General features: G+C 55.6%; 2 protein-coding genes across 4 annotated transcripts in view; one reads left to right on the plus strand and one right to left on the minus strand.

Moving 5' to 3' along the window:
• Window positions 1–12,926, plus strand: part of GAS8 (growth arrest specific 8) — a 24,908-nt gene extending 11,982 nt beyond the window's left edge. For all 3 annotated transcript variants that reach the window (XM_030581144.1, XM_030581145.1, XM_030581143.1), the window contains 10 exons: window positions 721–813; window positions 2,183–2,380; window positions 2,691–2,897; window positions 4,002–4,056; window positions 4,860–5,065; window positions 5,487–5,654; window positions 6,093–6,179; window positions 8,721–8,930; window positions 11,945–12,010; window positions 12,631–12,926. In XM_030581144.1, coding sequence (XP_030437004.1) covers window positions 799–813; window positions 2,183–2,380; window positions 2,691–2,897; window positions 4,002–4,056; window positions 4,860–5,065; window positions 5,487–5,654; window positions 6,093–6,179; window positions 8,721–8,930; window positions 11,945–12,010; window positions 12,631–12,780 — 1,362 coding nt within the window. In that variant the 5' untranslated portion in view covers window positions 721–798 and the 3' untranslated portion in view covers window positions 12,781–12,926. The remainder of the gene's footprint in view (window positions 1–720; window positions 814–2,182; window positions 2,381–2,690; window positions 2,898–4,001; window positions 4,057–4,859; window positions 5,066–5,486; window positions 5,655–6,092; window positions 6,180–8,720; window positions 8,931–11,944; window positions 12,011–12,630) is intronic.
• An 86-nt stretch (window positions 12,927–13,012) lies between these two features.
• On the minus strand, window positions 13,013–14,949 carry LOC115660522 (5-hydroxyisourate hydrolase-like). The gene is made up of 3 exons (XM_030581997.1): window positions 14,816–14,949; window positions 14,241–14,307; window positions 13,013–13,613 (listed from the first exon to the last, which is right to left on the minus strand). Exons 1-3 carry the CDS (start codon window positions 14,947–14,949, stop codon window positions 13,452–13,454), a joined length of 363 nt encoding a protein of 120 aa, XP_030437857.1. The 3' UTR covers window positions 13,013–13,451.
• Window positions 14,950–15,612: the final 663 nt, after the last annotated feature.

Raw genomic sequence — 15,612 nt, forward strand, 5'->3', positions numbered from 1 at the left:
GGGAGCCCCAGGGTTTGAGGGGTCCCCTGAGGTGCTGGGGGGAGCCCCTGGGTTGGAGAGGGTGGCTGAGAGGAAAACATTGTGTTCAGGAGTCCGCTGCGGGGCAGCAGCATTTGGGGCAGGTTCTGGGGCAGGCAGCAGAATTGTCCCGTTTCCTCTGTGCCTGGGCACTTTGCTCGGGACTGAGGGCTGCAGTGGCCTTCCTGGAGCTGCAGCTGGGCTGGTCAATGCCCTGAGGTCTGGGTCACACAGTCCTTCGGGTGACGGGTCATTCTGAGACCTGGGCTGCACCAGCCCATGGCTCCTGTTGCCTTCCCCTTAAGTGCATGCCCCTAACTCATCACAGGGCTCAGGCTGCTCTGAAATGCCATGGCTGGTTAGGACAAGTACCACATGGGATCTGGGTGAGCGAGGACACACCAGACATAGTATGGGGAGTGTGAGAGGGAGCCATGCATCCCAGTCCCCAGCACCAGAAGTAGCAGTACCAGTGCAGTCTTAGTTAATTGCCCTGGTGTGGAGTTTCTTGTACCTTTACTGACCCTCCAGCCCTCTCAAAGCTACACCTGTGGCCTGTGGGGAACTGGATGATCCCACCTTGTGTCATCTCATTGATAAGAATGACATCCACACCCAGTGGTCCCCAGCAGCCCAGATCAGTGACACCTCTGTAGGTCTGAGCTATGCACACCTGTCATGTATATTGTTTTCTTTTCTAAGGCGCCCAAAAAGAAAAGTGGCAAAAAAGCCAAGGGGAGCAAAGCTGCAGTGGTGGTGGATGCTGTCCCCCCAGAGGACATGAGCAAGGATCAGGTGAGAGCTCACAGCATCTCTCCTAGGGCTCTCTCCCCTAGGGCTTCACATGGCCACCGAGCTCCTGGAGAGAGGAGGCTCCCATTTGTAAGGATTATTGGTGGCACGAAGTGCACAAGGTTTGGTTCAACCCATGGAGATGGCAGAGGGTGAAGGTTCATAGAAAAGACAGGGTGGGTTTTCACATCAACACCATCCCTCACATGCCTGAACTATTTGTATGAGTGTCACAAGAATGGACTCATTGTGGGCTTTGGGGTGTAGTTGGGTTCCCGAAGGGTTTAACCATCTCATCTCTCCCTCTCCAGAGCTTCCATAACTTCCCTGTGTCCCTCATCTAGCCTGCACTCTGTTGCCCATGAGCAGGATTCTGCGCCCTCCTCTGCACCCTGTTCCACTGTCTAGTAGTTATAAAAGGTTTTCTGTGACGCAGTCTAGCATTTCCCTGTTAGTCTGAGCGCTATGTCTTGTTCTGTCTTTTGTTTCCTATTGGAAACAGCCCCCTCCACTCACTCTGATACAGATGTATAACCCTTTTAGAACTTGAATTACTGATGAAATCAATGTCTGTTGCTAGGGCATTCATACATCCCATGCCATAAATACACCTTCCTCTTCTCTTCGGGCCCAAGCAAACTAATTGCTCAAGTGGTATTCGTTCAGATTTAGTTCTATGCTTGTTCAGTCAGTGGTTCGATGATCTGCAATCATGCTAGCTGCTGCGCTCTCATAGCATCTTAAGTGAAGCCAGTGCTTGAATGAGAGAACGTACTAGGTGCTGCGCAAAGGGGAGTTAGTGATTCAAGAGGTAACCCTCTTCCCTAGTATTATTATTTAGTATGGGAATGTCCAAAGGCCCACTCAGGGTCAAGGCCTTGCTTTGCTGGCTGCTATACAATCACATATGAAGACATGATCCTTGACCCAATGTCCTTGCAGTCTACAAGAGGAGCCTGCAATTTTGAGTCAGAATTGGTTGTTAATGAATGCAGCACTGCTCTTTCAGGTGACAAATAGATCTGCGGGTCTGTTCCCTTCTGATCAATAAAGATGCCTTAGCTCTCTTTCCCAGAGGTCAGGGTGTTAGTCCCAGTATCCATATCTTAATGGCTAATTACAGCCTACCTCCCTAAACGCCCTGTGGTTTCTGTTGGATTTGGCATCGTCACTTCCTGTCCTAAATTTCTGTATCCTGTTAAAAAGCTGCCATGCTCCACCCAGAGGAGGCTGTAGGGATTGCTATAGGTAGTTTGGAAAGAGCTTTGGTCCCCCAGAGGGGAGAGGTGCTAGAGAGACATCAGTCAGCAATTTTGTGGGAGGAGAACTCCTCCACCGATGCCTTCACCAGCTGCGCTTGTTGGCTTTGCAGCTGGAGGAGCACATTGTGCGTCTCCGGGAGGAGCTGGACCGTGAACGGGAGGAGCGCAACTACTTCCAGCTGGAGCGTGACAAGATCCACACCTTCTGGGAGATCACCCGTCGGCAGCTGGATGAGAAGAAGGCGGAGCTGCGCAACAAGGACCGTGAAATGGAGGAGGCCGAGGAGCGGCATCAAGTGGAGATTAAAGTGAGAGGCTAAGGGAGGACAGTTAGTGGATTCCAGCTGTCCTTATGGGTGCCACAGATCGTTCCTTGTCTGTGCCCGTAGTTAGTAGCACCCGGTGTTCTTTGCGTGAGCCGTGAGGGGGCAAAAGGAGTTGGGCAGGACACTAGCAAGGGGTATCTCGGGCAGTATTTCAAGTTCAAATGTGTTCTTGCCAGCATCTGCTAATGCCCCACTTCCCAAGCCCCTGCAGAGGGCTGGGTCCCCACTGCTGGGCTCCCCCTGCTCCCATCCCTGTCTGGGGGCTTTACACCACTGAGTTCCTTTCTTCCAGGTTTACAAGCAGAAGGTGAAGCACCTGTTGTACGAGCACCAGAACAACATCACAGAACTGAAGGCAGAGGGCACTGTGTCCATGAAGCTGGCCCAGAAGGAGCACCGCACCCAGGAGACGGAGCTGCGCAAGGATATGCGCACCTTGAAAGTGGAGCTAAAGGAGCAGGAGCTGGCCAATGAGGTGGTGGTGAAAAACCTGCGCATGGTACGTTGCTGTCAGGTAGATAATCATGGGGCTGGGGACACCTTAGCTGCAGGGCTTCTCCAGCCTCCTCACCGCAGCCTGGAAGAAGAGAGCAGCAGAGACACTGGAGCAAGTCGAGGTCTGGGTGGTATTGGCATGTAACGGAGATGGGAGAGCCCAAGGTTAGCTTGTCAGAGAAGGAGGCGAGAGGAGGCACCTGGCTGAGACATCCAGGCTCTGAAGGGCTGAATGGAGACTGATCAGTCCCTGACTCTTGCACCATCCCCATAATGTGAAACTTAAGGGGTCACCCAGTGACATCTGTGGGAGATCTATTTAGAGTTACTGACAGAAGTCTGTCCGCCTGGGGCTGGGAGTCAGCCAGTAGGTTCAGTGCCGCAGGAGTCAGAATCCAACCTGCGGCTGGAGAACCTGATGATCAGTAATTGCATGTGTCACTTTGCAAACTGCAGTAGGATTGGTAATCAAACCATGGGCTCCAGGGCATCAGCTGATCCCCATGGGGTCATGAAGGATTTCTGGCATGGCCAGGTGCATTGTGGGAATTTGTGTCCTCCTCAGCCGTTGGTCATTTCCTGGGGCAGGATATTGAGTAATATGGACCAAAGGTCTGATTTGATCTGGTAGATCCAGTGTAGTTCCCAGAGCTATGCTGAGTGCTGGTACACTGACATGGGGGTTACTGTAGGCAGAACCAACCTGGTGTGTGCTGCACAAGGAACCCTGGGGCATGGTGGAGTGGGCATTGGAATCGGTGTTTGCCAAACAGAAAGGGCCAAAGTCAGTTGGGAAAGAAATGTCCCCAGAGAGTGATACTGTCTATAAGCTGGGGGGGAGTGCCCCTGAAACACACCTGCAGGTTCAGTGTAGGCTCTCTGCATGATCCAGGTGTCTGAATGTAGTCCATACATCGGGGGCACACTCAGCAGCCTTAGGCAGAGCGGGCATTACTGACACAGGAGGTCAGCAGTCCTCAAGCCTTTTGGTGATGGCTTTTCACTGCAGCCAGATGCGCAGATGGCCTTGACTCTGAGCCTGTACGTAGGGGAGGATTTCTCTCTCTATTTGGCTATCCAGGTCTAATGTGCAGCTTCTCCCTGTCAGAAACAAGAGGAAGAGATCACACGGCTGCGCAGCGACTTTGAGAGACAAGTGAAAGGTCAGTTCCTATTTGGACTCCTATATGAAACCCAGAGTGAGATCTGCCTTAGCACTCATCACACTGTGCCTCCACCAGGCTCCCTCCCCAGAGCAAAACGGCCCCGCTGGTGGATGGCCATTCTCCTCCTCCTTCCCTCTTCTGCTGCTTATGGGCTGTAGGCTAAGTGGCTTGTTTGAATTCCAAGGAGCAGCTTGTCTGCGCATGTAGAATGGATCAGAGCAGCACCAGCAGTGGGTGCTTTGCTGCCACTCAAGGTTGGATGCAGGTCTCACTCTACACTGCCTGTTTCCATGTGGCAGTGCAGCCCTGCTCCCCCTATCTCTGCCGGGGGGGATTGTTTAACACTGTGGTCTGATGGGCACCACAGTGGGCACTAAGCAGTAGTTAGTGCCCTTCACAGCTGCTTACTGGGTCTCTGGAGCTGCAGGGCTCTGAGGCTGGAGGAGACTTTACAGGCGCTTTGGCCTTGTGCTGGTACCTCTTTATTACAATGTGGTTTGATTTGCATTGGCTGATTACCTGAGTGTTTCTAGTGCTCCCGTGCCTATGGTGTCTGGGCACCGCCGTCAGCCAGGCTTTCTGGGCATTCCCTTCCATGATTCTGCTGTAACTGCTCCATACACTAATGGGAGCTGATATGGCACCATTAATGGGCATCCTTTCCAAGAGTACCATCCCTGTAGTGTGGACTGACCAAGCAGCTTGTAGCAACAGCAAAGGGGTCCTCATGCACTGGGTCCCAGCTTGTCTGGCCTGCCCTATGGGGTGGTCACTCAGCTATGTGTGGTGCTTCCCTTCAGAGATTGAGGCCAAGTATGACAAGAAGATGCGCGTGCTGCGGGACGAGCTGGATCTGCGGAGGAAAACGGAGATCCATGAGATCGAGGAGAGGAAAAACGGACAGATCAACACGCTGATGAAGAACCACGAGAAGGCCTTCAGTGACATCAAGAACTACTACAACGACGTCACCCTCAACAACCTGGCACTCATCAACACTCTCAAGGTAACGCTCACCTGTGCCCGGCGCCGGAGTGGGGACACAGCTGGGCCAGAAGCCCAGTGTGGAGAGGACTGATGCTTTCTTGGAGGTGACAGTTCCTGCCTGTTAACTCTACACGCATTTCAGTATTGGCTTCCCATTGAGTGCCTTCCACTGCAGGGGTTTTCCCAGCTGCTTCATATGCATTGTGAGCACCATCACCTCTAATCCTGAGGAGTGGTGATACTCACACACAATTACACTCATGAAGATCATGCAGCTGCTTTATAAACATCCCCATTGTAAGGCATCTGCTAGAATGCTGCTGCGGCAGTGCTGCATGCAGTGCTTGGGAATCCTGCAGGCCTGGGGTCTCCTGCTGCAATGCCCCATGCTGGCAGCCCTGCTCAGGGACTCAGTACTTGTGTATCTGCCCCGAGAACAGGAGCAGATGGAGGAGATGAAGAAGAAGGAGGATCACCTGGAGAAGGAGATGGCGGAAGTGCTGCTTCAGAACAAGAGGCAAACAGAGCCCCTGCAGCGGGCCCGGGAGGAGGTGGCCGAGCTGCAGAAGAAGCTAGCCCACTACGAGAAGGACAAGGAGGCACTGGCTGTGAGTCACCTGCTTGGCTCCCATCCGGTTTAGGTCCCATGTCCTGTAGTGTCTCTCCCGCTCCTTTTCAGAGCACTCCTTGTGCTGTGTCCAGGGTACAGACTGGGCCTCTGCTGGTCATCTGGGAACTACATTGACAGACTCCAAAATGGAATCCCCTTCAGTGGTGCTTGGCTTATACTGGAGTCCTCAGCATAGCATCTAGTGAGGATCCCCGAACTTGGGGTGCAGAGGATCTCACTCTAGTGGAGGAAGGGGAATAATAGATTCCTGCCCCCGGGGGCTGACTCCTGAGCCGCACATGTCTTGTTAAGGTGTCTTGTCTGGTGACGCTCAGCTTGGGGAGCAGAGTCTGGTATTCTCCTGTGCCGCCTCTCCCCTGCCCGAGGAACCCATAGCATGCGTCTAATCGCTTTCCCTTTCTCCTCCCCTCTGCAGAACACAAAGGCCCGTTTGAAAGTCACCCAGAAGGAATTAAAAGACCTTCAGTGGGAACATGAAGTGCTGGAGCAGAGGTTCAGCAAGGTGAGAGCCATAGTCAGGAAGTGAGAGCACCTGAGCATGGGGAGTTCCCTTCCCACCCCAGCCCCCTCTGAACAGCTGGGATCCTGGGGTGAGATGACGTCACAATGGTAACGTTGTAGATGACTGCACAGACCTCAGCTCAGCCTGGGGTTGTCCTGGGTTCTGACACCCTCTGAGTTCCATGTGAACAGCTGCCTCCTCTGAGCTCTCTCTCTGCTCTGCCATCTCCTGTGCTCAGTGGACAGGCCCAGCTTTGTACTTGACTAAACAATAACACATGCTCCGCTGGTCCCTTCCTGGCCTGGGGTTGCCTGGCTGCAGCATTAGGCCAGGAGAAAGACAAGAGAGATTGTTGCTAAGAGTCTCCATGCTACGGTGAGGGAGCGCTGGATACAGCACAGCAACAGAACACCACTCTGGAGCCCCATCCTTTCCACTGGGACTAGCATCTTTGGTCTCTCCTCTAACCACTGGTTTTAGGGTGCTCCCTGCTCTGACCAGGCGGAGTCTGTTACTGGCATGTCAGCGTTCAGGGAGCATGCTTCAGGTTAAGTGCTTGTAGCCTGAGAGTCTTTCCCCCAGCTGAGTGGGTTAAGAAAGTGTCACGGAGTCACCGGGCGATGCTCTGGAACTGCTCCCCACAAAGCCAGGCAGGACTTTAGGGAGCCTCTTCTCCCTTGGAGCAGACTTGTTCAGGGCGAGAAGCTCACATGTCTTCACCTCCTGGGTCTCTCCTTGGAGCATTCAGCATCCTCTGCCCCTCTGTGCGCTTCCCACAGCGAGCCCGCCCCAGCGGGGTCCTGGGGAAGCCACAGGGTCCTGCACCCCCACTTTGCAGTCAGACGTGACTCTCAGCCAGCCAGTAAAACAGAGGTTTATTTGATGACAGGAACAGGGTCTAAGACAAAGCTTGTAGATACAGCGAACCGGACCCCTCGGCTGGGTCCATTCTGGGGGGCAGTGAGCCAGACCCCCAGGTCTGCCCTCCACCCTTGACCCCAGCCAGCTCCAGACTAAAACCCCTCCCAGCCCCTCCTCTCTCCTCAGCCCCTTTCCCGGGCCAGGAGGTCACCTGACCTCTTTGTCTCCAACACCTTCAGCTGACACCTTTGCAGAGGAAGGGCCCAGGCCATCAGTTGCTAGGAGACAGAGTGCCAGGCATTTAGGTGCACTGGCCCTTTGCTCTGCAGCAATCACACACCCTTATTCCACCACCTAGATACTTAAGAACTGCATAGGGGACACTGAGGCACCAACACAGTATTCAGAACAAACATTAAGAACATTCCCAGTTCCTCACAGACAGCATGGAACTTGTCTGCAATTTGCGGAGAATCCCCAGCAATGTGAACATTGATAGGAGATCTCATTAACAAGCTGTCATTGAGACAGCAGCATATTCAGTGCATTTGGAAATAGGCTTTGGAGGATATGTCTTAATTCAGACACATTAACTAGATAAGAACCAAGGTTCTCTTAGTTGCTGCTGCTAACATCTGCCATTCCTACCCGCTGCAAGGCGAGTGGGTGATCCCTGTATGCACTTGGCATTGGGGTTACTCTGAGGGCCAGAATACGGTTCTGGGGTCTCACAGCCATAGACTTTAAGGCCAGAAGGGACAAATGTCACCATCTAATCTGACCTGCAAAGCACAAGCCAGAGAACCTTACCCAGTAATTTCTGCATTAAGCCCATAACTTTGGTTTGAGCTATAGTACATCTTTGAGAAACACATCAGTCGTGGTTTAAAGATTCAAAGTGATAGAGAATCCATCACGCCCCGAGGTCAGTTGATCCAATGATTAATTCCCCTCCCTGTTAAAAAAGGAGGAGACTGTGGCTACCAGAGGATGGTTTCAATCCATCAGCCTCTGGGCCCAGCATGCTGCCATAGCACCGCTCTGCTAGGAGCCAGGATTCATGTGTTCTCTTCCCATATCTGCTATTGATTCATGGCGTGCCCTGGGGCTGGTCTCAGCCAGCCCATCTTGACCTGGGGATAGTAATACCTGCCTCTCAGAGATGACCTGAGGATTGGCTAATGTTTACAGAGCACTCAGGCCCCTTTGGATAAGCACAAAACGTAGCTGTTGAGGTGGAAACTAGGACAGGAACTGGGCATACGGTGCAGAGGAATGAAAGTGGGCTAAGGGGGAAGACCCGCGTCCTACGGGGAATCCGTCTGGGGCAGGAGCTGTTTGGTGGGGGTAGTTTATGACATTCCTGGCTCTGGCAGGTATACTGTGCTTATTAAAGTCAGGCCCATGGGGTGCATGTGCTAAAGAACACATGCAGTGGTGCTGGCTGGGGAGAAATGCTCCAGACTCCTCATTCCTCTTGCTTCACAGGGAGGGATTTTCTCACTGGGAGTCGGGTATGTTAACTTCCACTGAAGTTTCCAGTCTTGGCCATGTCAGGGGCATGCTACCCAACCTGGTGGCCCATTGGTCAGTCCAGTGTGGCAGTGCAGAGCAGATGGTTCTGAAGGCATGGCATGGAGCTCTCCTTGCTAACTGGGTGTGTGGCTCCCTCCTGAGCAGGTGCAGGCAGAACGAGACGAGCTCTATCAGAAGTTCACCAAAGCTATTAATGAGGTGCAGCAGAAGACTGGCTTCAAGAACCTGCTGCTGGAGCGCAAGTTAAAGGCCCTCTCCAACATACTGGAGAAGAAGGAGGTGCAGCTTAACGAAGTCCTCTCAGCCTCCAATCTTGACCCCAGCGCCCTCACTGTGGTCACACACAAACTGGAGGTACCGTACCCTGCTTCAGGGTCTTGGGGGAGAGATAGGAGCAGAAAGGTCACTTCTTGCTGGGCTTGCCCCTCCCCGCTGCAAGGATTAGGGCTTGGGGTGATAGGGCTGCACAGGTGGGCCAGGCCTGCTCTGTAGCTAAACATGAGCTAAATCTCTGGCCTTTTAACCTCAGCACCAAAGAGTTGAGAGCAGTCTCTGTAGCTGGAGAGGGATCTTGCTGGAGGCAGCAGGGGGCTACATTCGTGGTGCAGACAGGCTTGGAGAAGGCATCAGAGAATGATCCCTTTGTGACCAGGCGGGAGCCCTCTCCTCCCTGCATCCTCTGAGAGCGAGGACCAACCTTGTGGGACCCCACACTCTGTTACTCCCGCCTGGTGGCTAGCTGAACTTGATAGTTTTGTCAGAGCTTCTGCTGTTAGCGCAGCCCCAGGCTTGTGGTGCAGGAGGAGAGGCCCAATGGAGTGGGAGAACAGGAAGATTCACCCCTCGTCTTGGGAGAATTTCACCTCTAAGATGTGTGTAGAGCTGGGGTCCTGGCACACTCAGGGAAAAGCCCTGACATGGTCCATTGTCCTGCCAGAATCCCTAGGCTACCGCTGTGGCAAGGGGATGGGTTTCAGCGGCCTCCTGTCACTGCCATGAAGGCCTTTGTATGGGTAACCCCCCTGGGGCACTACAATTCCCCTCGCAGGAGGGGCAGGCTCAGTGCTGAGTCTCACTCCCGCAACTGTGGAAAGGGCTGTGCCGAGTCCCATCCCACAGGAGAATTGTCGGAGCTGGAGCTGCTGATTCTTTTATGTGCCAGGCTCCACAAGCCAGGCACTCTGCTTGTTTGTACTCTGTCAAGGTGAGGGATGGAAGCACCCGTCAAGGTGAGGGATGGAAGCACCCTGAGCAGCAGCCTCACCCAGGCTTCCCCAGGCCAGCTCTGCGGAGACAGCCCTCTCCTGGCTGGCCCCACACCCAGCCATCTAAGCAGGCTCCACTCTGGCCATGCCAACACTTGGAGCTGGAAGGTGATTCCTTGCTCTAAGTGTCATACTGGGGCAGCAGCCTCGCCTGCTGCCTGCATCTCTAGAGTGACCCTGGGATTTTAGCAGGTAGCTCGATGAGAGCTGGCACGGTATGTCTCCTGGAGCCGGCAGTGACACCTGCCAGCTCTAGTGCAGACACACCCAGGGCTTTATGGCCATGGGGGCTAGTGGAGACATAATGACCAATGATGAATGAAGATGAATCTCACTAGTCACTCCCCCCGCACCACCTGCTTTCCTTCCTGGGTCTGTGGCTCACAGCAGGCTCTGGGACGTCTGGCACCCTACAAATACATGGCAGGGAGCTCCTGGGGCGAGGGGAGAACAGGCTTAGTGATTCCACATTCCAAGCAAGTGGCAGCTGTCACAGGAGAAGCAGCACTTGTCTGCCTTTGTCCCAGCTCAGCTCGAACGGGCTCAGGACTCAGGTCCTGGCTCAGCCATGGATTTCCTGTGTGACCTGGGGCCAGTCACTTTATCCACCCCATGCTCAGCTTCCAGCACTATAATGGAGATACCATTTCCCTCCCTCCCTCCTTGTGGTGTTGTGAGGGTGAACCAGTAACAGTGCTGTAGTGCTCAGACGCGGGGGATGGGAATGAGCTCCACTGCCTGGCCTGGGGGGAGCAGATCACAAAACACATTCTTCAGAAACCACCAAGGCAATGATCTCTGCAGCAGCTGCTGGCGGTGCTGGAGTCTCCAAATTCCTTTGCTCAGCTGCCTCTTGCTGGCTACATCTACACTGCGAAGCTTCCGGTCTGTAACTCTGCACTGGTGCCATGTAGCCCGGGCCCTGGCATTTGAACAGTTAGGTGATGGAACGGCAAAAATGCAGCCCTGGCCTCCCCCTCTCACTAACGTTAGCAGAGCGGCACCGTTTGTACATCTCAGGACCGATTTAACTAGTGTAGACAAGCTCTCGGTGGCACCCAGGTCCAGAGGCCCCGGGTTGGGTTCTGGGAGCGGAAAGGCCAGGCAGCATACGTGAGGCACAGCCACCTCGCCTCATCACAACTCCATACCCCGCCAGGGGTTCCTTTCATAATATGGCCCCAAACTGGGGGTCCCCTGCCTTCCTGAGACCAGACCCTGAGCAGGGCCCTCCACCCTGTTGTTGTTCGTTTGCTGCCCTCTGCAGATCACAGGCTGCTGGCAAGTCAGGTACTTCATGCTTAATAGACACACGTGCAGCCTCCACACATCCCACAGCCTCTGCAGCAAACCAGCCACTTAACCGAAGGGCGAACACATTCCTGAACCCCAGAACGTCAGACCAGGTGTAGCAGTTTGACAAGGGGGCTCAGAGAAAGGGCCCTACTCAGCCACCAGGGTCCTGGATCTCCTCCAGTTTCCGCTTTCCCCAGCTGCAGAGAGCCCGGGGGTCTATGCTAGGCTGGCTGTCAATGGGCACTGGGCATCCAGAAGCACTGGATTCGGACCCTGTGTTGTGAGGCAGGAGGGTGGGATCAGGGGTGGGGACTGCTTGTCATGGGAAGGTTTCAAGGCACTCTTAATGCCTCCCTGGGGACTAAGGTCGCACTCCATAGAGTGGCCTGAGGATTCCCTCTGTCGGATCTGTGGCTTGGTGCTGGGAGGAAACCAGGCTGGAGTGGGGTGCTGTGGGCTGCAAGCTCCCCCAGAGCCGTGCAGGGGCATGGGCTTCTCTGCAGTGTTTGTTACCTAAGGGAGCATGGGGCCATGTCTAACCCCCCAGAAGCAACATAAACTGGCGGCAGGCGGCACTAAGGCATCTCAGTCTCTGGGTCAGTTACACTGAGCAGGGTTTTGGGGTTACGTTCCGGTTCCCCCTCCCCCACAAACTAGCCCCAGCCAGCAGGTACCACCTCCTCTGTCAGCACTGTGGGAACCTTGCCACGCCAATCTCTGCAACTTTCCCATGGCACCATGCTGAGCTGGGCTCTGACCCATGCCCGGGGGACCACCCAGTAACAAAGCTCTGATCTCCCTTCCCAGGACGTGCTGGATTCCAAGAACAACACCATCAAGGATCTCCAGTACGAGCTGGCCCGAGTCTGCAAGGTGAGGAGAGGGGACCCTGCTTCTGTCCTGCCCCAGTGGAACCAGGCAGGGTCAGCGCTGGGACATGCCACATGGTCACATGCCCTGCAGGGAGAGTCCTATTGTGCAAAACCTAATGGGAATGGAGGAGAAGCTCTAAGGCACTGCTTCTCTGTGGCTCTGTTAGACATCATCTCTCCTGCAGGAGAGGAGGCAGTGGAGGGGCTGTTCCCGCACACGTGTGCTAAGACAGATACAGCCTTTGCCCAGCACCTCCCTTGTTGTGTCAGGATTTTAATCCTCTTGATTATGTGGCAAAGCTAGAAAGAGCTGGCCAGGCAGCTCACCCTCTGGCACGTTGGCATCTCCTATTGTGTGGGCAGCCCTCGCTGCTGGGCAGGAATTAGACACACGGTGCTGGTTCTCTTTGTGAGGGAGTTACCCAGGGACCCCCAGCACCCAGACTGGCTCAGGGCCCAAGTTCAGGTTTCCCTAGTTATAATGACAGCCCCCCTTTGCCCCTGCTGGGCACCACCGGGGATGGTGCAGGAGTGGGTGCTCTGCACGGGTAGGAGCTAGCTAGTGAAGACCTGTGCGTGGAGTGCACTTCCCTGGGACTCACACTCTTGCTTCACTTTCAGGCACACAACGACTTGCTCCGCACCTATGAGGCCAAGCTCACAGCCTTCGGGATCCCCCTGGACAACGTGGGCTTCAAACCACTGGAGACCACAGTGATGGGACAGACGCTGGGGCAGGGCCCAGCCGGACTTGTTGCTACCCCAACCTAGCACTGCTGGGCACATGCTTGTCCATCACCTCTTGGGTTATGCTAAATATTATCAATAGCCTCCCCACGTGCTCCTGTCCCAGCACCACAGGGAGGGGGCTGGGCTGTGGCTCTGCCTCATTAAACAGACCCCAGAAAGGTTTTTAAGCAGGCTCCAAAGGAACTGTTTTTCACTTCCCAGGGCAGGGCTGAGCACAGCGTGGAAGGAGACCTCTCACAGCCCAGTGTTCCTTTGCCTAGAGAACGTGCCAGCCAGCCAGCTGGTAGCTGGCCCCTGGGTAGCACAGCACCGTAAGCAGGGGAGTGTCGCCACTCCAGACCACACCCATGGCATCCATATGCAGCCTGTTCCCAGCCAGCTCTGCACCCATAGGCCTCTGAGCTAGACCCTCTCCTGCCCTGGGTCTCCTCTGTCTGCACAGCTCTCTGACTCGGGAAGAGCGATGAGCCCTGCTGGCTCTGGAGAGACTGCGCTCACAGCAGGGAGAACTGGGCCCCTGAGCAGCAGAGCCATGCTGCCCTTCCTGGAGCTGAGCTATCCATCTCCTTGCCTGCTTTACCACTCGGATCCGCAGAGCTCACTAACGAGCAGCTGAGTGCATCAGGCTAAGGCAAGTGCTGTTGAGAGAACCCTTTAATAGTGTAAACCCCCTCCCCCAAACCCCTCTCATGTCACTTCCTCCAGCCCATCTCTGGAGCCATGGCCAGGCCGGCTGCGGGTGCCGACTTGCTCTCCCTTGTGCTCTTGCTCCCCTTGTAAGTGGTATAGGAGAAGGGGCTGATCAGCAGAGGGATGTGCAGCTGGCGGGTTTGCTCTGTGACCATGAAGACAGCCTGGCAGAGACAAGGGAGAAGCAGGTTACGTGTGTGACACAGCGTGTGCTGGCTCAGAGGAGCCTCGGCCCCACAGCAGTTCGATCTCTCGCAGACGGTCCCTAAGGGAATGTAGGAGCAGCACCAGGGCGGGAGGAAATGCGACCCTTTCCCAGTGACAGTGAGCAGCTCCAGCACTGCCGGGGATTGCTGGGGACAGAGCTGCACATTAGCCTTGTAAAGTGCTTCTGTCCTGCACTGAGCCCTAGTCACTCTGACACGGCAAAGGCGATGGGTGGGGAGCGGGGAGACGGGGCCAGAGTCTGCCTCCTTACGCTGCTGTCAGTCTGGAGCCGCTGTCCTGCGAGGCCACGAGGCAGAGTTTACGGTGGAGTATCAAAGAGTTTGACCTTGGGCTCCAGTGCATTTGTACCATCTGTGGCAACCTCTCCTGACTTAGTGGAGGATTCTGGAGAGGCAGTCACAGAGCAACCCGTGTCCTGGGTGTCAGGCACTCCACGTGCTCCCTGCCTCACGGGTCTGCACATGTTAGCGCTGGCTCTGTAGACGGGGCTGATTCTCCTTGCTCCTGCTTTAACCCGGGTGAGAGAGATTGGGCCCAGACATGCTCCTTGTTAATAGATTTACCTCCACATAGGGGTAGAAGCTAGTGTAGCCCAGCTGCTGCCAGTAAGCCCCAGTGTCGAAGTCCAGCCTTCACCTGCCCAGGAGCCAGGAAGAGCGGGCAGTGCCCATCCACGTTGGTAGAGCTGAAATCCAAACGAGTGTATCAGACTGAAGCTGTCCACCGCTCCCTTCTTGGTCGCCTGGAGCCTCCTTGCTGGGAGCCAGCCCCAGGTGCAGGCTGAGCCAGGCCCAGCTGTTGGGATGACGTGCTCTCTCCATGAGCAGAGCAGGAAGCAGAAGGCAGAACAAGGAGAGGAGTGACAGCGGGGAGAGCGCCTGGGGGTGGAGCAGGCAGGGGGGTTGTTCCAGACAGCAAGAGCTGCCCCCAGGGACTCCAGGAGACGGTTTTTGGGCAGCACCACCTCATGCTATGTGTGCATCACTCCGCCCTGGGAGTTGACGGGGAGATTGAACCGTAGTGGGTCATGTCAGAGCATAGGATCTGTCTCCCCGCACCCACCAGGCTTTTGCACTTAGGGGGGTTGTGGGGTGGCCTTCCCCTTTCAGGGGCAGACCATCTGCCTCACCACACCTACCTCTTCATCAGCTCCATCCACTGCAGCCTGGGGCCTTCGAGCTGGGACAGGTGCGTGGCCAGGCCTGTTGCGGGCTGGCTCATCAGAGTGTTCAACACGTGGATGGTCAGGGAGCTGCTAGGGGCCTCGGACATGTTTTTGACCTGGGACATAAGTTAATGAGCCAAGCGAGGCCCCTCACTCCTGGCCCCCAAAGCCCTATGGCCATTCCCCTGCCCCACGGCAGTGCCCACCACACGGGGCGAGCGCTGGTGTGGGCAGCAGGGGAGCAGCGTCTCCGCACTCTGGTAAACGGGGAGGGCTCGGAGGGCAGAGTGCAGGGCACTCAGGCCTGCTCTACACTCCATCGCTACGGTGCTCCAGGCTGGGAAAATCCACCCCCTGCGCACTGTGGCTCTGCTGACCTGACCCCCATCTCACCCTCTGTACGGGCAGCCCGGGCAATGGAACAATGCCTCCGTCAGCCCAGCTGCCATCGCTCGGGGGGTGGAGTCTGAGTCCAACCCTGATGGAAAACCCACTTCTAGCAGCGTAGGGGTGTGAGGCAGGTCCCTGGTCCGATAGGGGGTGAGGCAGGGCCGCTGGCGCACGCCCAGGCAGATGGGTGTGTGTGTGTGAGGCAGGGCTCTGGTGCACTCCAAGGCTGATGAGGGTTGAGGCAGGGCCCCGGTGCACCCCCAGGCCGGGTGTGTGTGTGAGAGAGAGAGGCAGGGCCCTGGTGCACGCCCAGGCCGATGGATGTGTGTGTGTGAGAGGCAGAGCCCCTGGCACACGCCCAGGCCAATCGGGGAGGGGGC

The sequence above is a fragment of the Gopherus evgoodei genome, chromosome 12 (genome assembly GCF_007399415.2).
Source record: "Gopherus evgoodei ecotype Sinaloan lineage chromosome 12, rGopEvg1_v1.p, whole genome shotgun sequence".
Classification (NCBI taxonomy): Eukaryota; Metazoa; Chordata; order Testudines; family Testudinidae; genus Gopherus; species Gopherus evgoodei.